This window comes from Nomascus leucogenys, chromosome 18, assembly GCF_006542625.1.
Source record: "Nomascus leucogenys isolate Asia chromosome 18, Asia_NLE_v1, whole genome shotgun sequence".
NCBI lineage: Eukaryota > Metazoa > Chordata > Mammalia > Primates > Hylobatidae > Nomascus > Nomascus leucogenys.
This window is the reverse complement of record NC_044398.1, coordinates 12457509-12483325: the sequence shown is the minus strand read 5'-3', so window position 1 is coordinate 12483325 and position 25817 is coordinate 12457509. Positions and strand designations below refer to the sequence as shown.

General features: G+C 40.8%; 1 protein-coding gene across 3 annotated transcripts in view; it reads right to left on the bottom strand.

Annotated features, from left to right (window-relative positions):
* Positions 1-25352, bottom strand: part of ZNF365 (zinc finger protein 365) — a 115897-nt gene extending 90545 nt beyond the window's left edge. The window contains exons 1-4 of one of the 3 annotated variants that reach the window (XM_003258228.3): positions 24468-25352; positions 21996-22751; positions 10369-10549; positions 190-227 (exon numbers count right to left, since the gene is read on the bottom strand). In XM_003258228.3, coding sequence (XP_003258276.2) covers positions 190-227; positions 10369-10549; positions 21996-22738 — 962 coding nt within the window. In that variant the 5' untranslated portion in view covers positions 22739-22751; positions 24468-25352. Of the gene's footprint in view, positions 1-185; positions 228-10368; positions 10550-21995; positions 22752-24467 lie in introns of all 3 variants that reach the window. The other 2 variants (XM_030798516.1, XM_003258229.3) reach the window with 2 other exon arrangements.
* Positions 25353-25817: the final 465 nt, after the last annotated feature.

Below are 25817 nucleotides of genomic sequence, written 5' to 3'. Positions count from 1 at the left end.
GATATTAAAAGGTCACATCAACTTTTCACAAAGTTAGGTACGCATGCTGGTCAGTTTTCATTTAAGCCTCTCAAAGCCATTTATAATCTAGATATCATATAAAATAGATATGATCTCATATAAAATGCAACAGGAAAACATACAATACAAACATTGTCAAATGGCCCAAGTATAAAAATACATACATACAGGCATTTGGGCTTCCTATTTGAGGAGATGTCTGTAAGCTGAAGGAAAACAAATAAGAAAAAATGTTACTGCATTTGAGGACTGGATTTGGTTTTTAAAATATTTCTTATACTTTCTAAAAACTGCATTCCCATTAAGGGAGTCAGTGACTGCTACTGGTAGCATGACCTGCAGCACCATCCATTGCATCAGTGAACAAGAACATCTCATGCTCAGCCTTTGCTTGCTTACTCCAGGAGCCTCTGTGGGCACTTGTTCTGAGATTTCTGAGAAGTCTATGTCAGCAGATCTCAAAAATCTCAAACACTCAAAAGAGCCTCCCAGTAGAACAACATTTGAAGAAATATGTTTCCAAATACTGGAATGCCTTTGCATCCTCATAGCTTACTTCCGACTTATAAGTGAGAACATAAGATACTTGGTTTTCCATTCCTGAGTTACTTCATTTAGAATAATGGCCTCCAGCTCCATCAAAGTTGCTGCAAAGACCATTATTTCATTCCATTTTATGGCTGAGTAGTATCCCATGGTTCACATATACCACATTTTCTTTATCCACTCGTTGGTTGATAAGCACTTCGGCTGATTCCATATTTTTGCAGTTGCAAATTGTGCTGCTATAAACATGTGAGTGCATGTGTCTTTCTCATATAATTTACTTCTTTCCCTTTGGGTAGATACCCAGTAGTGGGATTGCTGGATCGAACAGTAGTTCTACTTTTAGTTATTTAAGAAGTGGGGTGACGGATAAAAGACAACATATTGGTATAATGTACACTGCTCACATGATGGGTGCACCAAAATCTCAGAAATCACCACTAAGGAATTTATTCATGTAACCAAAAACCACCTGTTCCCCCCAAAACCATTGAAATAAAATAAATACATAAAATTTGAAAACCTGAAATGATCCGCCATGATTTCTTGATTGATTCAGGCTATATTTGCAGCTAATCTATAGCTGTGGCCAGTCACAATGTATCAACTAAGGGGAACACTGACATAAAAGGTTTCTTGCCTATCATACATCATTCCTAAAATGGGAGAATATGAAGAACAACCCCACAGCTGTCCCTGAGGCTGTCTATCATTGAGATGATTTCCCACTCCCAATAATTCATGCAATGAAATATCTGCATGCACTTTTGTGGCTGGGCTTGGAATATTCTCATCTGCAGAATAAATTGATAATTATCATTTTGTGATAGAGATGTCACCATCCAGTGTATAGGCAGTGTATTTCCATCCTCCTGATCCTGATCTTCCTCATGTAGTTTTCACTAAAATAAGTGGTGTCACATTAGCAGGCAGACCAACAGAAGAAGAGAAACGACAAATAAAATATGGAGAGAAGGCCACCTTGGTATTTGGGCCAGTGTGGCCAAGACATACGTCCCTGCTGTACTAAAATCATCTGAAAACCCAAGCTCAGCCTAACAGGATCACTGCCTGCATTCTTCTGTCTGCAGCAAGCCACAAAGGAAGTTCCTTAAAAAAAAAAAGGAGGCTTAAGTCATGAGGAGACAAGATAGGATTCTCGTGTTCTGTCTTTTGACACAATCAGAACTCAGCAATATTTTGAGCCTGCTCATGCAGGCTAGGTTCGGCTTCAGATTAGTAAATTGTAATAGAAAAAGGCAACGTTCTCACATGAGGTCCCAAAGATTATGCAACATACAAAGAAGGTGGGACAGATGGCTCTGGCAAACGCCAGGCTGGTAGCTTCTGGGGAACCAAAGGCACTAGCATCAACTTTCTCTACCCCACCATCACCAATAATTATTTCTCAGCTGGGCTCCTTCAGTGAACTTCAATCAATTTATAAATTGTAAAAATAAACAAGGTTTTTCTTCCTTTAAATCTTTCCTCCTTATTTTTTTTAATTATTAGAGCATAACAAAATGCGTTCACTTTACTGTTTGTATGTATGTGGCAGTTTAATGATTTGTTGCATACATTTGTATACACACTGCTTTTTGGAATTTTATGCAAAATTGAGAGAGAGAGAGAGAGAGAGCAAATACATGTGTGTGTATGCTTCTGTCCCTGAGAAAAAGGCTAACAATGTTATCATATATTCAAAGTGATCTCTGACTTCAAAAATGTTTTTAGAACTCCAACCTTAGTGACTATGACTGTCACTAATGGGCCCCGCCGGGACCTCAAGAAATGAAAGGACTTTACTTTGTCTTACCGAGAGGGAAATGCATGATAAAGATGAGTAAAGATGGGTCATGAAGCTCACACATACAAAGGTACTATAAATTGTGCATGTCTAGATGTCACACGCCAGATCAAATACTGACCACATAACAGGCAGATTAACCCTCACAGCAGCCCTAGGAGGTAAGCATCATCATTCCAATTTTACAGATATGGAAGCTAAGGCAGCAGAGTTAAGTAACTGATTTGAAGCCTCAGTGCTTTACGAGTGTTCGGGCTGGGCTTCAAATCCAAGTTAGTAGACTCCAAGCCTGAGCAAGCCGTCACTCCGTACTGTCTTCTTAAAAACTATGTGTTCATGTACATACATATAAGAACAAAGAAGTATGTACACAATAAATTAAGTGGAATCAATGGCTGGACTAGAATTCCTCCAAAGATCCTACAAATGATGAGGTTTGGGGTGGAGGCCAGGGCTTATCATCACAGCCACCACAGAATTTCCTCTGCTCCCCCTGCGAACACAAGAGGCCACTGTTCCTCCTGGCCCCTTTGGCGTCAGGCAGATGGAAAACCTTTTCCCACTTAGCCCATCTACCTACTTCCATTTTCTCCTAGTCCAACACTTTTGTCTTCTTTTTGATTAAGGAGAGGAGGATGTTAAGATGAGGATCAAAAGAGCCTTTGATCAAGGTCCCAGGTGGGAAAAATATAAATAGCCTTGTACTAAAAGCCAACCTAAGTACAGGTTTGACTAACTCTTATCCAAAATGCTTGGGACCAGAAGTGCTTCAGATGTAGAATTTCAGAATATTTGCATTCTACTTACCGGTTCAGCAACCCTAATCCAGAAATATGAAAACTGAAATGCTCCAATGAGCATTTCCTTTGAGCATGACCCTGGAGCTTTCAAAATGTTTTGGATTTTGGAGCATTTAGAATGTCAGATTTGGCCTGGTGCAGTGGCTCACGGGTGCAATCCCAGCACTTAGGGAGGCCGACATGGGCAGATCACCTGAAGTCAGGAGTTCGAGACCAGCCTGGCCCATATGGTGAAACCCCCGTCTCTACTAAAAATACAAAAAAAAAAAAAAAAAATTAGCCGGGTGTGGTGGCAGGCGCCTGTAATCCCAGCCACTCAGGAGGCTGAGGCAGGAGAATCGCTTGAACCGGGGAGGCAGAGGTTGCAGTGAGCCATGATCACGCCATTGCACTCCAGCCTGGGCAATAAGAGTGAAATTCCGCCTCAAAAAAAAAAAAAAAAAAAAAAAAAAGAATGTCAGATTTTTGGAATAGGGATGCTCAGCCTGTAATATACATTCACCTATAAAATAAGAAGCCACATCTTTGATATCATCGAACTGCCAAATCTGTGCCCAGGATATCATCAAAGTGCCAAATCTGCCCAGGGTATCTGTGGCTATAGAGACAAAGAATAACTCAGATGCTTTTAACAAAGAAAGTTTTGAATAATATCTTTGGCCCAGCTTAGTGAAGATATAGAGAGCCCAGAAACCCACGCTTCTGAAGCCTCAGCCACACCGAGGACAGCTTCTTGCCCCAGTGCACTGCAGAATAAGCAGAAGATTCTGACTCTACTCCCCACTTTCCCCCTCTTGCTTGCACACCTGAGCTCCCTCCTTTAGAACAATGAGGAATACCATCCCCAGCCCGGATCTCACTCTCTCCACTAAGGCTGCACTACAAAAACAGTGTAGATCCTCATCTCCCTTCTTATAACCACCTTAGTTCCCTCCCTCTCTTCTCTTCCCTCTTTTTCTCATTACCACCTCTAGAGAGCAGTGAAATTCCTAGATTGATATGTAAGTTGATTCTTTCTAAGGTGACTTATAGCATTAAAGAATCTTTTGTGCTATGGAAAAATTTCCTTCCCCTCACATTTAGTGCCTTTGCTGAAATAATGTTTTGGTGTCTGTATCTTTCCCTCAATTCCCTTGAGCATTTATGTTCTTGTTCACCTGGCTGATTTCTAAAAATATAATATGCTTACTCAGATATTTTATCTTTATGCTCTGAAAAATGGTGCCGAATTAGACACAAAGTGACCTACTATCCCATCTGTCAAAATCACTCACACAACTGCTCAAATGGAAGGTCATGGAACAGCTTGGATAATCTTATTTTAAGTGTTGCATTTATGTCCTGCAGGTTGCTAAATCAGGACTAGCAGTAATTCATTTAACACGTATTTACTGGGGTGCAGAACTTACTGGTACTGAGGAAACTGCTCTCAGTGACGAGGGGGACACAATTACTGATTAAACAAATGAATATAATTTTACATAGTGCTAACTACCACAGCCTGAATATCCCTAACCCAAACACCCAAAATCCGAAAGCTCCAAAACGTGAAACTTTTTGAGAGCCAACATGACCCTCCAAGGAGATACTCACACTGGAGCATTTTGGATTTCTGATTTCGGATTAGGAATGCTGAACTAGTAAGCTGAATGCAAGTATTTCAAACTCTAAAAAAATCTAAAATCTGAAACATTTCTGGTCCCAAGCATTTCAGATAAAGTATACTCAACCTGTATGACAATGAAACACACTGTTATAAGAAAAAATGGTCTACAGGGTCTGCAGACTGTGTCATAATGTGGCTGACTATGGTTCAAAGCAGAGTTTAGAGTACTATACAAGGAAACAAGGGGAAACCACATCTGCCTAATCCTTTCAGAAATCACGTATCTCATTCTTGGTCTTCCTAGGGCAACGTATCCTCCCTCCAAACCTCAAATAGTTCCCTCACCACAGCCTGATCATGTCCCACTCATACACAGCTCTCATCTCTAAATTTCTTGCTATATTCTAATTGTACTTTATTTTTTTGAATTAGTCCATTTTTTCTTCGGTATAGCAAGTCCATGAGGGTAGATCATATCATATTTGGAATACAGAAGGTACAAACATAAATATTTATTAATTTCCCACCGTTTGTGTAGGTATATATGTATGCGTACATTTTTATGCATGTATTTATGTGTGTATATGCATGCATGTACATGTATATGTACATTTGTGTGTGGTGCACACATATACACAGTCACGTACTAAAAAACATCGTTTCAGTCAACGACAGACTGCATATACGAGGGTGGTCCCATAATATTATAATAAAGCTGAAAAGTTCCTATCACCAAGTGACACCATAGCTGTTATAAGGTCGCAGCACAATGAATTACTTGTTTGTGGTGATGCTGGTGTAAACAAATCTACTGTGCTGCCAGTCACATAGAAGTATAGCACACACAATTATGTACAGAGCATAATACTTGATAATGACAATAAACAACTATGCTGCTGGTTTGTGTATTTACTACACTATACTTTTTATCTTTCTATTTTAGAGTGTACCTGTTCTATAAAAATAAAATGTTATCTGTAAAACAGCCTCAGGTAGGTCCTTCAGGAAGTATTCCAAAAGAAGGTGTTCTGACTATAGGAGATGACAGCTCAGTACACGTTATAGCCTCTGAAGACCTTCCAGTGGGACAAAATGTGAACAGGAATATTGAGAATCCTGGCTCTGTGTGTATTTGTGTCTTAGATTTTAACCAAAAAAAAAAACTTAAAAGAAAAATTAAAAAATGTAAAAACAGAAAAAAAGCTTATTGAATAAAGCACATAAAGAAAATATTATTGTACTTCTCTGGTATAAAAACAAGCACATAGGGCTGGGCGCAGTGGCTCACGCCTGTAATCCCAGCACTTTGGGAGGCCGAGGCAGGCGGATCACCTGAGGTCAGGAGTTCAAGACCAGCCTGGTCAAAATGGTGAAACCCCGTCTCTACTAAAAATACAAAAAATTAGCTAGGCATGGTGGCAGGTGCCTGTAATCCCAGCTACTCAGGAGGCTGAGGCAGGAGAATCGCTTCAACCTGAGAGGTGGAGGTTGCAGTGAGCCGAGATCACGCCACTGCACTCTAGCCTGGCAACAGAGCAAGACTCTGTCTCAAAAAAAAACAAACAAAAACAAACAAACAAACAAAAAAGCACATAGACCAATGGAACAGAATAGAGAACACAGGAATAAAGCCAAATACTTACAACCAACTGACCTTCGACAAGGCAAACAGAAACATAAAGTGGGGAAAGGCCACCCTATTCAACAAATGGTGCCGGCATAATTGGCAAGCCACATGTAGAAGAATGAAACTGGATCTTCATCTCTCACCTTATACAAAAATCAACTCAAGATGGATCAAGGTCTTAAATCTAAGACCTGAAACCATAAAAATTCTAGAAGATAACATCGGAAAAGCCCTTCTAGACAATGGCTTAGGCAAAGACTTCATGACCAAGAACCCAAAAGCAAATGCAACAAAAACAAAGATAAATAGATGAGACTTAAACTAAAAAGCTTCTGCACAGCAAAAGAAATAATCAGCAGAGTATACAGACAACCCACAGAGTGGGAGAAAATCTTCGCAATCTATACATCTGATAAAGGACTAATATCCAGAATCTACGAGGAACTCAAACAAAGTAGCAAGAAAAAAACAATCCCATCAGAAGTAGACAAAGGACAAGAATAGACAATTCTCAAAAGAAGATATACAAATGGCCAACAAACATATGAAAAAATGCTCAACATTACTAATGATCAGGGAAATGCAAATCAAAACCACAATGTGATACCACCTTGCTCCTGCAAGAATGACCATAATAAAAAAAGTTTTTAAATAGATGTTGGCAGAGATGTGGCGAAAAGGGAACACTTTTACACTGCTGGTGGGAATGTAAACTAGTACAACCACTATGGAAAACAGTGTGGAGATTTCTTAAAGAACTAAAAGTAGAACTACCATTTGATCCAGCAATCCCACTACTGGGTATCTACCCAGAGGAAAAGAAGTCATTACATGAAAAAGATAATTGCATACATTTACAGCAGGACAATTTGCAATTGAAAAAATACTGAACCAGCCCAAATTTCCATGCCCATTAATCAACGAGTGGATAAAGAAATTGTGGTTTATATATACCATGGAATACCACTCAGCCATAAAAAGGAAAGAAATAATGACATTCTCAGCAACGTGGTTGGAACTGGAGACCATTATTCTAAGTGAAGTAACTCAGGAATGGAAAACCAAACATCGTATGTTCTCACTCATAAGTGGGAGCTAAGCTATGAGAACGCAAAGGCTTAAGAATGATACAATGGACTTTGAGGACTCGGCGAAGGGGGTGGAGGAGGAAAGGGTGGGAAGGGTATGAGAGATAAAAGACTACAAACTGGGTACAGTGTACACTGCTTGGGTGATGGGTGCACCAAAATCTGAGTAATCACCACTAAAGAACTTATTCATGTAACCAAACACCACCTGTTCCCCCAAACCAATGGAAATCAAAAATTAAAAATAAAAAATAATTTTAAAAAGAAAATATTGTTGTACTTCTATATAATGTTTGTGTTTTAAGCTGTTATTACAAAAGAGTCAAAAGGTTAAAAAATAATTTAAAAGTCTATAAGGTAAAAAAGTTATAGTAAGCTAAGGTTAATTTATTATTGAGAGAAAAGTTTTAAACAAATTTAGTGTTCATAAAGTCTACAGTAGTATACAGTAATGTCACAGACACTCACTGACTCACCCAGAGCAAATCAATCCTGCAAGCTCCATTCATGGTGAATGCCCTATACAGCTATACTATTTCTTACCTTTTTTAATATCATATTTTTACTGTACCTTCTCTTCTTCTCTATCTGCTTAGATACATAAATACTTATCATTGTGTTCCAATCACCTACAGTATTCAGTACAGTAATATGTTGTACAGGTTTAGAGCCTGGGAGTAATAGGCCATATACCATATAGCCTAGACATGTGGTAGGCTATACCATGTAGGTTTGTGTAAATACACTCTATGATGTTCACACAATGACAAAATTGCCCAATCACACATTTCTCAGAATGTGTCACATTGTAAAGCGACACAACTGGATATAATCTTGCATGTACATATCTAACTAGAAGAGCCAAAATGCTACCCAACTTTTGATGACATTATTTGGCATGATGAGAAATAATGACTGGCTATGTTTCTTTAAAAAATGTTCAACTTTCAAGCCAAAAAATAAACTAAGCAAAAGAGGTGAACAAAAACAATTTTAAAAGAGAGAACGAATGGGCTGCCTTTCTTCCTCCTTGCCTTCCATTGTTTTCTCTCTTTGAGATTCCTCTTGGCTGAGTATCAGAAGATTTCATACATTTCTTAGCTCTGGATGACTTATAATTCTAAATATGGAAGTGTCAATGCTACATTTTAATTTTAGAATTCCTAGCCATCAAAGTCAGGTGAGGCTCACAGAAGCTAAGAGGCCAAAACAACTTGGAAAGCACTGAATCCAACCCCTTCATTTTACAGAAGAAATATAGGCCCAGGAAGACTAACTATCTTGCCCAGTCAGAAGCAGAGTAAGAATAAACCGGAAGCCAGGCATTTTCAGGCCTTTTCACCTCACATCTGGGCACCATAACCTCATGCCCCAACCCTCTCTTAAGAGGGCAGGATGAAAGAAGATGGCAGAAAGAGGCTCAGATAGTCCCTCCAGCCACAGCTAGTCAAGGCTGGACACTCTCATGGTTTCCCAAGGAGGAGACGGAGAGGGATCAGTGTGGTGTGACTTCCCCCTCAGAAGCATTTCAAGTAGAAGACCACAGACATCCACCCAGAAAATAATAAATATGTTACATGGATGAGACTTCTTTGAATATAATGCCTGAAACCTCACAGATGTAACACACTTCCTTCCAGTCTCTTTTTGTTCTGGAAAGTTCTGGGGCTTATATCACTGAGCTGCGCTAAGGCCAAGTGTGCATGATTACAGCAAGCACCATGTAGGATTTCTTCATTTCTTTCTGTCCTTCCTCCCTTCCTCTCTGCTGTTCCTTCTTTTATCCACCTGCCTTTCATTTCATTCGTTCTTCTGGACAATTAGTTTTCTTATCTAATCATGTTGCCTTTTCACCCTGGCTTCCAGAAAGCTCTAAGTAAACTTTTAAATCAACCAATAGCAACCTTGCTAATCTTTTGATCAGCATAAATGTTGCCTATTTTTCCTTTCCTTATAATAGAGCCCATTTGCTGTGGGGGTGGAAGCAGTAAAAAAAAAACAAAAAAACAAAAAAACTTATTTTTAAATCTTCTAGGAAGGAAGTAAGCATAAATAAAGTTCAATAAGTAATGAAAATGTTATAAATAAACCGCTTTGGGGTATCCAAAATATTTCCTTGGCTTTGTTGTAGGAAACTGTAGAGAGGGCAAATATGACCACCCACCCCCGCCCCCCACCGACCTAGAGCACGGTTATTTGTACCTCCCTCTGCCCTCCAACGAGACCAAGGGAATCCTGATCAAGCCACTTATGAGAACCTGGATCTTTATCCATATCCAGGGATCTCATCTGGGCTTTAGGCGTTTCTTAAACTCCTGAAACTATATGCAAAACTGTATGCAGGAATCTACCCTACAACTATTACCTGTGAATCTTTCTGTCTTTTTGAAAATCTGTATGAAGAATTTTGACCTATAGAGTCTGTTGAACCATGCTTGCCTCCCTATTAAGGAAAAAAATGTGTATGTGGTTTGATCTTACTTTACTGAATTTTGTAAGATTCTCTTGAAGAGCTCCAAAACATGATAATAACTTCTCAGCTACTTGAACATCAAAATTGAAATGAATGATTTCTTTGGATACTTCAAATTCTTCTATTTTACTAATTTAAAAAATATATATTTCTACCAACTCAGCATGGTGTGGAGTGGGAGGGTGAAGAGGGACTGGAAACGGCACATGCAGCATTTACCTTATTTCCAGGCGTCCTGGACTCCCCAGTAACATTTCCACAATACAGGCATGGCCCAGGCAGTGCTCCCAAATGCTGTCTAGAGTCCCTGCAAGTCACCCAGCTCCCTTTTCTCTGTCCTCAGCCCATTCTCACCAACCACAGGGACCTTACACTTGGTGGCCAGCCCGGGGTGACTCACCACGTGCCCGCTGAGGTCACGGCCAAAACCAGAGGCCTGCTGGCTCTGATAGTACTCGAGCTGCTTCTCTGCCAGTTCTACCCGCTGTAACAGATTCTCAATAAAGTCCTGGAGCCTGGCTTTCCCTTGAACCTCCTTCTCAGCTGCCGCTTCCAGGAAATGGTTGAATGTGACAACTTCTCTGCAAGGCAAAAATGTCAGAACACAAAATGGAAATATGAGGCAAGGAATTCGTTCATTCAACACATATTTATTGAGTGCCTACTATTTGTCAGCTAACATCCTAGGCAGTACTCCATGGCAATGACGAGAGAGGTAGTCACCTCTTAGTGATTACATTTAGAGACTGTATTTTAGTAGAGGAAGAGAGTCACTATAAAACAAACAAATAAATATATGTCAGATGGTCATAAGTGCTAAGAAAATCGAAACTGGGTGCAAGGGGACAGTGAGAGAGGAAGAAGAGGAATGAATATTTTTAAAAGCAAAGTTAGAAATGACTTTTTGAATGGGGTGACATTTGAACAGAGACCCAAGGAAGAAGCCATGCAGGTGTTTAGGAAGAGCAAACCAGGGACATGCAGATGGGTCTGAGGTACAGCAAGGGGGTCTCCATGGAGGAGGGAGCCAGACAGGACCTCACAGGTCACTGTGAGACTTCTGGTTTTATTACAAATGAGATGGGAAAACATTGGATGTATTGCTTTTAAGACAAGCTCTGACTTGGATTTTTAAAGTCTGTCGATTGAGGGAGAAAACTCTACAGGGAGAGAAATTATAGGAGCAAGAGGCCAAGCTGAGCACCAAAACAGCACATCAAATGAGTCATCTTGTCCAATAGCATATTTTTTAGCTTAGAACAAAACAGCCCATACAGCTACCCTGAGGTCAACCCAAAGACCACCGGGAAAACTATTCTAATGCTGACATAAGAGAAGCAATGCATGGGTTGCCCTCCCCTAAGAAGCTAAACGAAATACTTCAACTACTCCTTTATCTACATAATTCACAAGTAGATTACAAATCCAGAAAAATGCTAATAACTTTATTACCATCTTATATTTTGCTTTCATTTTTAATGGAAATATGAAAATAGTATTTTTTCTTATTTATAAACAAGCTATTTAAAAAATTCAAATAACCCATTAGAAATATAAAAAAGGAAAGATCACCTAAAACTCCATTATCCTGAGACCACCACCATTATCTTGGTAGCCATCATCATGAACATCACACTCATCCCCAAAAACACCCACCCAAGCACACATACGCACAGTTTTTCTTCTTTTCCTACCTTGCCCTCAACTCTCAATTCCCCTCTCTCCACACCCTCTTTCCCAGGCCGAGGACCCAGTAATCACCACTATGAATAGGTGTATATTGCCAGATTTCTCTCCACCCTATTGTCTTCACTTAATAAGAAGCCATGAATATCCTTTTAGTCATCACCCTTGTATGTTCTGCCAGTCCCAGTGGAGCTAACGAGTTCCATAATTTTACTATCCGTTGGGTAGTATTTCCTTTACATGTCTCCAAAATCTCTCTCAATCTTCAAGGAATGGCCTCTCACTGTTTTTGCAATGTTCAACTTACACAAGTTTCTAAAGACTCCACTTTCTGTCCTTTCAGGCTCTTTCAATTTTGATTCGTGAATGCTAATTTTTGTTTATCTAACCTCATTCAGTTGTTCTAGACAGTCAATTAAATTCATTGGCTTTTCTGCATCTTCTCAACCTCCACTTGAACTTTATTTTCCACTGAGCTCTGTAATTCTCTTGGGAGTAGAACTTCAGGGAAGTCTGGCTCAGGAAGTCACAGTTTTACATAAGATCTTTGCAAAATAGTTGGTAGTGACTTCCAGCTCTTTTCGTCTGTACTAATAGTCAGTGTGCCACTTTTACAATTAATCATGATTTTTCTCTCACAAATATATTATGGCACACATGGCCATACTGAAACTTTTCTGACACTTCCTATAGAATCACACATCCTTACAAAACTTTGGGAATTACATATTTATAAAAACAGATAACAGGCTGGCTCTAATAGTGATTCACTCAAATAAATGCTAGTGATACCAGCCCCTGTTTTTTCCAGTTTCCCATCGAGGATCAAACATAAACCCTAATTCCATAATAATTCCATCATCTTTCAGTAGCTAAGAAATATCCACACACAAGAAATAAGAGTCCTTCTGGAAAAGAATTTTTTTCATCATCAAATTTCAAGTTTATTTCCAGATGTTTCCATATTAGCCCTCAATAGAAGATGTGTACTTTTCAAGGTCTTCATTATTCAGGCCATGAACACAAGCCAATTTTTAAGCTCTACCGTCATTCACTTTGATCTGCTTCCTACATGAGCCACAAAGCTTAACTAGCAGCAAACGAGTGGCGGGCCCATGTGAATGCATCCCCAGCCCTTTTGTGGTTCTTGCTTATGGTTTAGGTCCTTTGGGATGGAGTATTCTGGAAACACACCACAGGAAAATGGTTACTACTTCTTATTTCCAACATTAAGGCTTCAATTCATTTGGAGTCTGAGAATCTAAATTTCTACAAGCCTGTTGTAGAGATTTCCTGGGAGATATTTAGGATAACTAAACAATACAACTGTCTCCAAACTGTACTTATAGGGCAAACAACCAAAAGTTAAAAAAAAAGTACCATTTTAAAAAATTCATTTTGGTCAATATTTCCTATATCTTATTATGGAAATGGTTCACATATATTAAGGAAAATATAAAAATTGACCTTTTGGAGGATTCAACTGGGCAGGGACAGAATCAGCTTTTGTTCTCCGGTCTAAGTCCAGCACTCAACACAATTGTGTTTGACACACAATATTGAATAAGTATTTGTTGTAATTAATGTTTATAAAGGACAAGGAAGAAACTAAAAATGACCCAAAATCCCACCACTCAGAACTAACTACTGTCAACATCCAGTATTTTTTTCCTGTCTTTTATCTCTGTGCACATTTACTATTCCAGAGCTCTCATGCTATACAGTCTAGCATATGCGAAGACAGCAATATTTGATGGCTTAATCTCAGGGGATTAGCATCACCAAAGCAAGAGAACAAATTTGAATGCAACACCTTTTACGATTGTGGCTGTATTTTTAAATCACATATGTTGCCACTATTTCTATATGAAACTTTTAAAAATTAATATTAATGCTGATATTAATTTTTAATATTAATTTTAATACGCTCCTGGAATGTTATGCCATGTTATAGAAAAGAAGGATCTTTTTTCTAACTTCTCTCAACCAATTATCTTGTGCCCTGAAGCTGAGAAGTTAATACCCTCTGTATTTGTCAACCAACCTGGCACAAACTGCTAACCTAATTTCAGTTTGTAGATGTATTATATCAACTAGGGTGAAAAAAAAAAACAGTTAAAACAAGATTGATGGTGTATTATGATTTTGTTTTAAAAGACAGGTTAAACACAAGACAAAGACTGGAGAAGTTCATCATACTGAGATGGTGTAGGGTATCTTTGTTAGATGAAAAGGGTATCAAAACCAAGTGACTAATTGTGGAATATCATGTGTGTACATCTCAGATCCACCCTTCATTCATATCCTGTTCAGTCTGAATGAATATCCAGAACCACCTCTTATTTCCCCATAGAATCTTGGGGTTTTTCTGAATGGAAAAGAAAAGGGGTTAAACACATTGCGTTTGTAACCTCTTTCATATTTACACTCCAAACAATAGAATATCCATTCAAAGTGCAAGACAGACCAATAGATTTCGACGTAAGACAGTACAAAATGTTCACTGATATGGTTTCAGATCCCACATTGCAATGACTCTTTAAGAAACTACCAACTGTCACATTTGGCACAGCATCAAAGCAAAATATCCACGATTATCTGAGAAGGCTATTAAAATACCCCTCCATTTCCTACTACATATCTGTGGGAGACTAGATTTTCTTCATCTGTTTCAACCAAAACAACAAATTTGCAACAGACTGAATGTGGAACTACCAAAGTCCAGCTGCCTTCTATGAAGCCACACATAAACTTTTAAAACAATACCGCTCTTTTCACTAAATTCTTTTTGGGAAAACAGTTATTTTTCATAAAAATATGTTATTTACATTAGCATATAATGGATACATGTAGTGAGAGAGTCAAACAATGAAAGAAGGGAATACTGAAATAAACACGTAATTACAAAGCTAGTTAAATGTGACTAAGAAGAAGAATAATATGATGCTATCGGATAGAACAGTAGAAGACTTGTGTGGTTTTATTTCTGGTTCTCAACCCTGTGACTCAGAATACAGTGTGAAAGCTGGAAGGCCAGATGAGAAGATAAGGGCCAACCTGAGTGAAACTCAATCAGGGTGTGGGTGCAGACCAGTGTTGGGGAAATTTAACTGGTTCTAAGCCACTTCCGGCCCCATCTTCGACTTCTTGTTTATTTTAAAAAAAAAAAAAAGGCCAAATATTATTAAATCCGAGGTTTTAGGCTTCAGTAGAAAACATGCTTATTTAAAGCAATATTTGACACTAAAAAAGAAATACCAGTATAATATAAGAAACTGACCCTGAAGCTCATTATTATGCAGAATGATTTCCAGATCTGGAAATCTGTCAGACTGATAGATATCCAGAAACCAACACAGTAGAAGGGGAGCAATGAGTGAAAAAGCCCTTTCCAGAGAGCCAAACTTTCAGTTAGAAAATATATCCATTCACACATGCATTCATTAATTTACAGGATGACCATATGGTCTGAAAAATAGATAATATTATTTCATTTTTTACAGATGGAATCCTTTCAGTTACTTCTTCTGAGATAGGTTAAAGACAGGTTAATTCAGAAAAATCAAAGATATGCTATCATGTGACCAATACACCCTAGAAGCATGTGCAGAGAGATTAATGGAAATATGGGTCCACGCACTGTGGTGCTCACTCCAATTTTGCATAGGCATTGAACTACGCATTTTAATGAGTGACAACACGCTGATCCTATCTTCTATTATAATCTACTATCCACAAACCATTTCTTATGTCTATTTTAACTTCTTTGATTTTTGCACTGAGCCACACTTACTTTTGGATATGCTGTTCTCTCTGCCAGGGTCATTCCTCCTCCTCTTCCCAAGCCCCCACAATTAATTATCAATTAACTATTCCTCTAACCTCAGACTCTCTTGCCAGGGAGTATTCTCAGTCACATGCCCAGGTGTACATGACATGGCCTACTGTGTTTTCCACAGAAGTTTGTACCCTATTACCATGCACATCACAATGAATCAGTGTGCCATTTCCCCATTTGACCATAAAATCAGTGAGTTCAGGGACCTTGTGTGCTCCTTCACTGTCTGCAGGTACCCCCTGTATCTAACCTGAGCCCAGCACACAATACAGGATTAATGCATTTCTGCCGAATGCATGAAATGTGCAACTATATCTCTACTTGAAAATCATTAACCAACACACAGATCCTTAAGTTTCTTTTTTCCTTTTTCCAGACAAGTACTGGGGCATAAAACGAATGAGTAACCTATGGGTACCTCCTACAGGAGTAGGGGGTGGGATCTAAAACTGCTGCCTCTCTTCTATTCTTAAACACTTTAACATCAGCTTCTCCTCTCAAAGGCAAAGCTCTACCAAGTTATTTAAATTTCATTTTACATGACTGATTTATGAACCTCTTCAGAGGAATATGGAATGGTAAAAAATACCTCCGGCTGAAAATAGTCTAGCTATTGATCACAGAGCACCTCAGACAGACCATAATGTCAACCACAAGGCAAATCCCAAAGCAGGAGTCGACCACCTCCAAGCACAGGGAGCTTGGCTGCAAACCCATAGCATGGAGTCGGCTCCTGCACTCTCTTTGCGGCACCACAGGCCTGAATCTGCAACAACTGCACGTCTGGAGGCATGGCCCATCTCTACTCTTGTTGGCCCTTAACTCTAATGAGAAACTCAAACTATTCTCATTGGTTGTAAGTTGACCAATACTATATTCTGAGTCCCAAGGGCCTAGAGCGGGGATGTGATAGGAGGCAGGGGAGTGGAGAAAAGAGAATATGCAGAGATAGAAATCGAAAACTTTCCTGGGTTTCCGAATTTTACCATGTGCCAACCCTGAGAGGGTATGCTTGACACCTAGTTTATTCTATATGAGTTTCTAAGTCTGCAAGGAACACAGCCTGAAAAGAGAGGACCCCATTTATATGCACGAACCAACAATGTGGAGCAAACAGACCCTTCTCCACCCCACTGATCTCTATATCCAATGTGATTTTTTCTTGGCCTGCTTCCTAGCTATGAATCAGTCTGGACACTACATTGTCTAGTCACTGCTTATGCTGATCAAAAAATGGGAATGAATTAAATGACAAGAGGATTTGGTTGTGCAAAGCAAGTTACCAAATCAGATTTGCCTTTTAAAGGCCAGCATTCCAAGGTCAGCTCTGGATAAAAACCTAAATGGGCATTACCTAGCTCAGACCACCCCCTCTATGTCTCCTTTGTCATATACCCTAATGACCTGTTTAATGTCAAATTTCCCTTCTGGGTTATAAAGTCCATGAAGGCAGGAACTGGACGCATTTGGTTTACCATCCCATGGTCGGAACCTAGATCAGTATCTGCTGCTCAGCAACCACTCAGTAAAGATTTGTCTTCTGCATGGCTTTAGGCTGGAATGAGGCAAATGATGAAGGAAAAAGGGAAACAGATTCTATGTGTCACTGCCTGCAAGGGAGTAGGATGGAAATTAGAGATCGAATCACAAAGAGTCCTCTCATTGTGATCAAAACCTAGCAGTGGCAAAAGCCCTATCCCAATTAAGCAAGGACATCTGAGAGTCAAGTGAAAAGCCCTGGGCTGGGTGTTCTGGAAGCTTAATATCATGACCGCACTGATGATGCCACCCTTCCCCTGCCTCCCAACACCTCAGATACCAGCTGACATTTTCTTTAATCACATCAGAAAAATAAATGATGTCACCATGGCAGCCCTCTCAAAATAGCAAAGAATCAAGCCCATCCAAAATGGGCCACATTCAGTATTACATAAGTCTTGACGCTTTGGGGGAAAAAAAATCACATTTTCAGGAGTCTGGCTGGGACACAATGAACTAACGGAATAAGCACTCAGCAGAGAGACAGGGAAATTGAATTCCAGATTCAGCTTTGCTACTAAATCTCTATCCTTGGGCAAGTCATTCCCCTGCTCTGGGCCTTATTTTCTGCATGGATAAAATGAGTGTGTTATCCTGCAGGAAACAGGGGCAACCTTCTGGTTCTCAAATCAGAAATCACCTGGTCTACTCAGGGGCCATCTCTAGCAGCCCTCCCTGCTGCCCCTTCAAGGTCATTCTCTTCTGGGCATCAATGCAAATTCTGCCTTTCCTCCTCATTTCCTCAGTGTGGCCTCTCCACACATAAAAACCTGTTCTCTAATGTATCACCAACTTGAAACTGTGGCTTTATTGAGGCACTTCTCAAAATTCCCCTTGCATGTTTGTGAGTATCCCTTATTCTTCCTATACAGAACACAAACTCCTTAGGGAAAGACAGCAAGCATTTTATGTTCCCCCCGACACACCTCACACAGCACTGGGCACATTACAGATGTTCAGTCAGGACTTTTCAACCATATTGCAGAAAACTGTATATGTAAAATTTTGTATTACTTTTATTACACTCAAATTTTCCAAACCCTACGGGACCAACTCAGCCAGCAAACTAGCTACTAAGTCCATCCTTTCTTGTTAAGGGTTACCTTACCAAGGTTTCCAGGATTGATTTACCTGATTACAGGCAGCACTACCCACTAGCTCTGAATACTCTTCAATAAGTAAATACCTGTTTCACTAGAACTTTTAAAGTTACACTGACTTTGTCAAGACAATGAGCAACTTCTTTCTTGGGTTTGCACTCCAAAACCTACAGATACCTTCTACGGGTTTACAGTGAGACTGACCAGTACAAAAGTGCAAAACAGTTGACCCCTGAACAATGCAGGGATTAGGTGAACCAACCTCCTATGCAGTTGAAAATCCAAGTATAACTTTTGACTCTCCAAACACTTAACTCTAATAGCCTACTGCTAACCAGAAGCCTTACTGACAACATAAACAAATGATTAACACAGATTTTGTATGTGACATGTATTACGTATCTGTATTCTTAAAGTAAGCTAGAGAAAAGAAAATGTTATTAAGATAATCATAAGGAAAATATATTTACTTCTCATTAAATGGAAATGGATCATTGTAAAGGAGGAGGAGACAGAGAAGGGTTGGTCTTGCTGTCTCAATGATGGCACAGACAATAAAACCTCTGCATTTAAGTGGAACTGCACAGTTCAAACCTGAGTCGTTCAAGGGTCAAGTGTATTCTCAATTCAAACAACCTCCTCTGCTATGAGTTTATGTACAACTTCTACAATCTGGCTGATTCAGCCTATAGATGACCTCAGGGCAGAAACAGCCTTTGGGTCTTTTATTTTAACTTGAAAGAAAGGATTTTAAAAGTTGAAGGAAAAAATCCATAAGCAAAAGAAGCTTATGTGAATTTTAAATAATAGATGTTTGCTTTTTTTTAAACCAAATCTACAATCTGTGTTTCAAAGGGTCCCCGGAGTTTAAGTCAGTTGTGAATGAAATGGTTAACAACCTACTTTCTCTCACAAATGGGCCTAGGGAGCTCATGTGGAAGTGTTTGGCAGGGGAGCACAACTCCTGGTATGGTCCTTGGCAAAATAGGGTCTTCCCTTATCTGAAAGGCCAACTCTTTGGTGGAAGGCACAGCTCTCTGAGGTTATGGTTAGGATGGAAGATGCACCCACTGCCCAGCCAGGCAGATGCAGTCAAATCAACCCAGTATTAACAGTGTGACAGGTGGGCAGCTCCCTCTGCATCCCCATTCAGAGGGCAGGGGTGCGGGGGTGGGGAGGCTAGATGCTGCAGACACTGAGGGTGCTGTCCACAGTCTCATTCTTAGACCAAGAGCTCCAGTGTCCTCCCTGGAAACAAGACTCTTTCAGTCCCATTTTATGTACAGAAAGAGTGATTATTTGGGGCCTGAATACAGAAACTGATGGGACTGGCTCAAATGAAAGTTTAAAAAAAATGAAGACTTTGTTTATATTTAAAAGTTTAAGGCAATTTCACTGCAGTTTTATTTAAAACACTTTCTTTTTTTTAAATATCATTGCTTTTTTCTACTAGTCCAAAAATGACATACAAAAATCACCTTGTGGCCAGGCACGGTGGCTTATGACTATAATCCCAGCACTTTGCCAGGCCGAGGCCAGTAGATCACCCGAGGTCAGGAGTTCGAGACCAGCCTGGCCAACATGGCAAAACCCCGTCTCCACTAAAAATACAAAAAAATAGCTGGGTGCAGTGGTGGGCACCTGTAACCCCAGCTACTTCGGAGGCTGAGTCAGGAGAATTGCTTGAACCCGGGAGGCAGAGGTTGCAGTGAGCCGAGATCATGCCATTGCACTCCAGCCTGGGTGACAGAATGAGACTCTGTCTCAAAAAAATAAATAAATAAATAAACCCATAATTTATCCTCAGGTATACTCACAAAAATGTGAACAAACATGTACAAGGATAATAACCAAGGCACTATTTTTAGTACTAGGAAAATGGAATAAAACTATATATTCGTCAATAGCAAACTGGTTAAATGGATCATGATGCATCCATACCATGGAATACTACACAACAGTCAAAAAGAGTAGTATAGTTCTATATTTAGTAAACAAAAGATGCCTGAAGTCTATTATATTAAAAACAAAAACAATTCAACATGCAAGTGGCAAAACAGTATGTGTCACGATTTCCTTTAGAAAAATGGAATCTGTGTGAGAATCTGTGTGTGCACACGGGAAAGGTCTAGAAGGTCATTTACGGAACTTAACAGTGGCTGTCTCTGAAGGATAGGATAGGATGTGCTTGGATTGGAGAGGCTATTTTTATACACATAATTCTGTCCTATTCAAGTTTTTCCTGTTTTAACATGTCTTAGTTTTTCAATTCGTGCTCAAGTGGCATCCTTGGATTAACCATAACATGTAACTGACCCATGCATAGCCCACTTTTATTTAGTCAGATATTTTTGACAATTAAGCATTCTTGACCCCATCACTCCAGGCAACTACTACGCCAGACCTCATGTTCATTATTACTTGTGTAATTAATAAGTAAAATACAACAAATAAATAAGTTCAAAAATTTAATTTGGTTGTCTTTTAAACTCACTGCTCCTGAATGAAGCAAAAATTTTCAAATTTAATTCTAGGTCTTTCTTTATACATAGATTAACCACATCTGCCCTTTTTTCAAAAGCACAGTGCGGGTCAGTCCGGTGGCCATTAATGGGTCTAGACATTAACTTCCCACCAGGAAACACCAGAAACCAAAAGGGAAACATTTTTCATTAGAGATTATTTCCCTAGGAGCAAAGTAAGTCAGAGGCTGATTCAAATCCATCCTAACTACATAATTTAAAAAATGTCTCTCCTGAACAAAAAATGTCTAGGCTTCCCCACAAGATAGAATGTAAGCATTAAAGTGATAGCAAGTAATGATCTCTTTAATCTATGGAGTGTCTCAGGAAGTTTTAATTATTACATTTTAAGAGACAACACAAAATAGAAGAGTGCCAGAGGGCAAAGAAAAGATGAAATTAAATCAATCTCTATAATAGAACTCAAATTATTTGGAAACCTGCCTTCTAGGATGTTTTAGTCCATCAATTTTAATGTCCTTTGATTCCATGAATTTCTAAACCTCTATTTAGAATGAAATCTGACATTCTGCATTTGGGAAATACACTGACTTGTTATGTATACTTTTCTAGTTTGGCTTAAATCTATACTTACTGATAAGGAAATGCTTCTCTAAGTATGATGATTTCTCAAGAAATAGCTTCTATGATCTATAACTTGTGAAAACCAACCTCAACTCTTTCCAAGTGGGCAAAACTTAATCTGATATACATCATTTTCCAAAAAATCAAGTCTCAAACTTAAATCATGGAAGTATAGCAATATCAGAAAGTCTTTCCTCTGGGTTCCTTTATGTCTGTTTCTCCCAAATATAAATTAAATTAAATGGATTCTCAGCTACTAACATTTACTTAACCTGGGCAGATAATACAAAATGGCAAATAAACCAAACTTATTTATACTGGAGGAATGTTTTTGAACTTAAGACAGCATCTTGCATTGACTTCATAATACGGAGATTGTCAAGAAGGAACAGCTCACTTAGCTCACCCTTTCTGCCTTCCCATTCAACTCACCCTTGCACACCATTTGGTGCTAGGAATGGATCCCACCATAGCTAGGCTGTGCTAGTCTTCTCTCTAAAAACATAATCTGTAGTTTACAAATTCCCAGCTGAGAAGGAATTAGATATTTGACTTTAATGTTGCTAGGTTGCAGACCACGCACACAGAGGGTAAATGATATCAAAGCCTTGTGCCTCTTGGTTCAACTATATCAATAAGAAATGCAGTCAAGGCACCTGCAAATAGCAAAAATCAACCTTGCTTAGCATTTGCTTGTAAGGGGATTGGGGTGCTGCTTAAAGCAATGGGGTTAGCATCCCCTGTCAGCAACACTTACTCTTCTTTCCTAAGAAGCTCCTCCTCAGATTCCGTCAGGCGTTGCCTCAGTACAGCTATCATTTCCACGGCCACGTCCACCTGTCTGTTTAGGGCCCGCTCTCGTCTCTGAACTTCCTGCTTTTTCTGAGTCAGCTGCACAAAAGCTGCCCGAACTTCCAACAGTTCCGCAGTTTTCTGGGCCAACTCTTTGGTGAGTTTATCAATTCTCTTCTCAATGGTCCTATCCACAGCCTCAACCATTCGATTGAATTTTTCTCTGACATGTGCCTCGAAAGAAGCTTTGGTATCTGAGGCGGGCAGTCCAGGACCCGACCGTGGCCCATCCAGCGAGTCTGCACGGAGGTCCATGGCAGTGTAGGTCTGCACATAGGACACAGGCCTCTCTGCCACCACCTCAAATGGCTTCCTGTCCTTGGAATGTTCATGTGAAATGCTGTACAAGTTAACATAGCTTGGTTTCTGCTTTACCACGTTGCCACCGCTCTGCAATTTTCCCGGTTTCAGGAGTTCTGAGGAAGTGACTAGGTCTGTGTCTTTGAGGGATGGAAAGAGACTGCATTTTGTCAAGAGGGTTCTTTCTTCGTAGCTGTGACTGAACTCCAGATGGGCCCTCAAGGATGACAAGCTTCTAAATCTGGTATGGTCTCCACACCTCGGGCAGCGGAATGGCAGGCACACAGCAACATTCTCAAAGGACTCCTGCCAGGGATATCTGCTTTCCTCAAAAGCCTTCTGTTGCATTACTCTAAAAGTCCTGGGAGGGGGGAAATAGGTAGTTTACAAGTCGGCTGAAAAACACACTACTAAAATGATTGCTGCTTATCTCCATGAGAGCAGAGGCTTTTTGGTTTCAAGTGACTTTTGCACATAATATTTTATGTTGCAGTTAAAACCTACAGCCCATGGGCCAAATCCATCCATATCAATTTCTGCATTATTTACTGCTGCTGTATCAATTTCTGTATTATTTATTGTAAACCACAATGGCAGTGGTGAGTAACTGAGACAGAGACTCTATGCTCCTAAAAGCTAAAATATTTACTACCTTTACAGAAAAAGTTTGCCAACTCCTACCTAGAATCAAAAAGGTGGGTAACATTCCCTCTTCGCAGATAAGAAAACTGAAGCAAGGAAGTAAAGCCATTAATCCAAGGTCAGATGGAAAGTGGTAGATCCAGAAGTGGAATTCAAGTTTCCTCCCCTCCTGAATTTGGCACACTAAATGCAAAACTGTGCCCCATTTTAAGGATACAATCCGAGATGCGTGAACACAAGAACATACGAAAACTCACATGAACTGTCAAAATGGGTCCTAAGACAGCAAGCTCGGAACCTATCCTCAAGTACAGGAAAGATTACTCAAGTATGCACAGTGGCATTAAGCCTGCAATCAGCTAAAAATTTTTCACCCTGAAATTTTTGCCTTTTTTTCCTTCAGGTATTGCTGTGATGACATAAACCAAAGTGCTAATCGTAACAATAATAGACCCAGGTTTTACTGAATCCTGGAGACCCGATGTGTCAAATACCATTTGGCATAAGTGGAGCCATGGCCAAGATTTTTATTATAATAGAGTGTTCTGGAAGGATTTGTCTTGTCTCAGATGCTATTTTATATGACAACCTCTAGGGATGGTCAATGTGTGAACCAGGTAGGTATCAGCATACTCTCTTAATAACAGGAAGTTCTGGTTTCCTTGCAGGAATGTATTATCTTCACCCTAGCAACAGATGACTGTTGGCAACCCAGTTCTGCAAGCAGTGCATATCTTCTATTCCTCCATGAAAGGTTTCCACTTAAATGTAACAAGCATTGGACCCGAAATGAGGGAGCCCAGCTGGGGTCTTTGGGTGAAACGTGTCCTCAACCTCTTCAAAAGCAGAGGCGCAAATGGTCCCCAGGTAGCGAGGCAGGCAAGGCTTCTAGGTGAAGCCCCCGGCCCCCAGAAAGGGGAACCTCTTCCTGTGATGGGTACACCGGGGTGTTTAACCACTGGTTTTCTGGGAACGAGATGCAAACCCTGGCTCAGCACAGGGCCAAAGACAGTGGCAAGAGGTAAGGAAAGGGGAAATCAGGATTCTAGGGGGGCAATGGGAAAAGGGTGGCATTTTGGACGGGGAAATGGGTAATCACACACTTCAGAGCACGCAGGCTTTTATGGGCCCAGAGGAAACCCCAGTCCACGGGGCTGATGGAAGAGCCCTAAGTGACTCTGCCAGAGAAGGGCAGGCTGGCAATGACCCTGCCCCGGGGTCCCAGCTCTCCCCGCCCCCGCTCCGCTGCGTGCCAGCCCACGGGTGCCAGAGTGGATTCGTGTGCACACGAGTTCCTGCTGATAGGGGCCGGGAAGCCGGCTCTCCCAACTCCCCGCCATGCTGCGGGCTCGGGGACCCCCTCCCCAGCCCCGGCCACCCCGGCCGGTCCCCTCCGCCTAGCCGCGGGCGCAGATGGCCGGCGGCCGAATCTTACCCGACTTGTTGCTGCTGCTGCAGCCGCCGCCGCCGGTGCTGATGCTGCGGGAGCGAAGCGGTTTTCAGCAGAGCCGTAAATCAGACTGAGCCGGGCCGGCTCCCACTCCCCGCCGCACCTCCGCGCCGGGACCGGCGGCGTCCAGGGCGGAGCGAGGCGCGGCTAGCCAGCGGGGGCGGTGCTCGCGGGCCCCGGGGTTCCGGAACGCCGCGGCCCAGGGCTGCCACCTCCGCGGGGAACACCCTTGCTCTGCCCAGCTGGCGGGAGCATCATCTGCCCCCCCGCCACCCAGCCGGGAGCCCGATCCGACTCAGGATTACACTGACATCACTACGAGAGATGCTGGGATCATTCCCCGGGGGAGGGAAGGAAAGACGCGTGTCAGCCTCGCAGGCGCGGCGCTTTCTGCAGGCCCTGGCAAGCTTTTTTGCACTTAGTTTGGGGGGAACGGGAGAGTGTGGATGAGGATGCAGCATAGCTGGGCGTCTTCTTTGAAAATCTGCCCATTGGAAGGTCCGGGTGTTTAATTAGGACCTCTTCATCCCAAGCAGCAGGGCGAGAATGTCCCAAAATAACTAACCCAGAGAGTACACTCCAGCCTTCCTAGCCAAGTGTCCTGAGGCTACGTTAACAGGCAGAACTAAATCTAGTAAAGTGCAGGGATTATGAACAAACAGTTAAAGCAACAAGATCCCTCACCTACACCCCCATTTCTGAGGAGGACGCCCGTTTCCCTGGAGAAAAGATTTGTCCTCCTAAAGAGGGGATGTCCTGAAGAGAAGACGGCAAATCATTCCTTCTGAAGGCCTCTGATGTCTCAGCTTGCTGGGCTTTTGCTTTTCTCTCTCTTTTTTTTTTTTTTTTTTTTTTTAACCTGTTTTGGTTTACCCCTACGGTAACTCCTGAAATGTGAAACCAAGATAAAAGTTACTGTTGGGTTTCCTTGTTCAAAGAAGAGATTCTGTTCATCTGTAGACAGTTAATGCATCCTCTTGACTCCTCGGGGTGTCTTTTCTCAAGGCTTACTGCTACTCATTTCAACACCTGATTTTATTTTAACTGTAAAGAACTCAACAGTTATCTTAGTTGAGATTTTGTTTTGTTTTTGACAAATGAAAACAAATGAATTGCTCTGTTTTTCACAAATGAATTATCACATCAAATGCAATGAAGATCCCAAGCTCTGGCATGAGACTTGATTCAAATCCTGGTTCTAGGGCCTAGGTCAAGTAAGTAGACTTTTCTGTTCCTTCAATTGTTCATCTGTGAAATGAAGATAATCAGGACCTACCTCTTAATATAGCGGTGGATCGAATGCGCTGATGGTGATGGAGGTAAAAACGCTGCCTG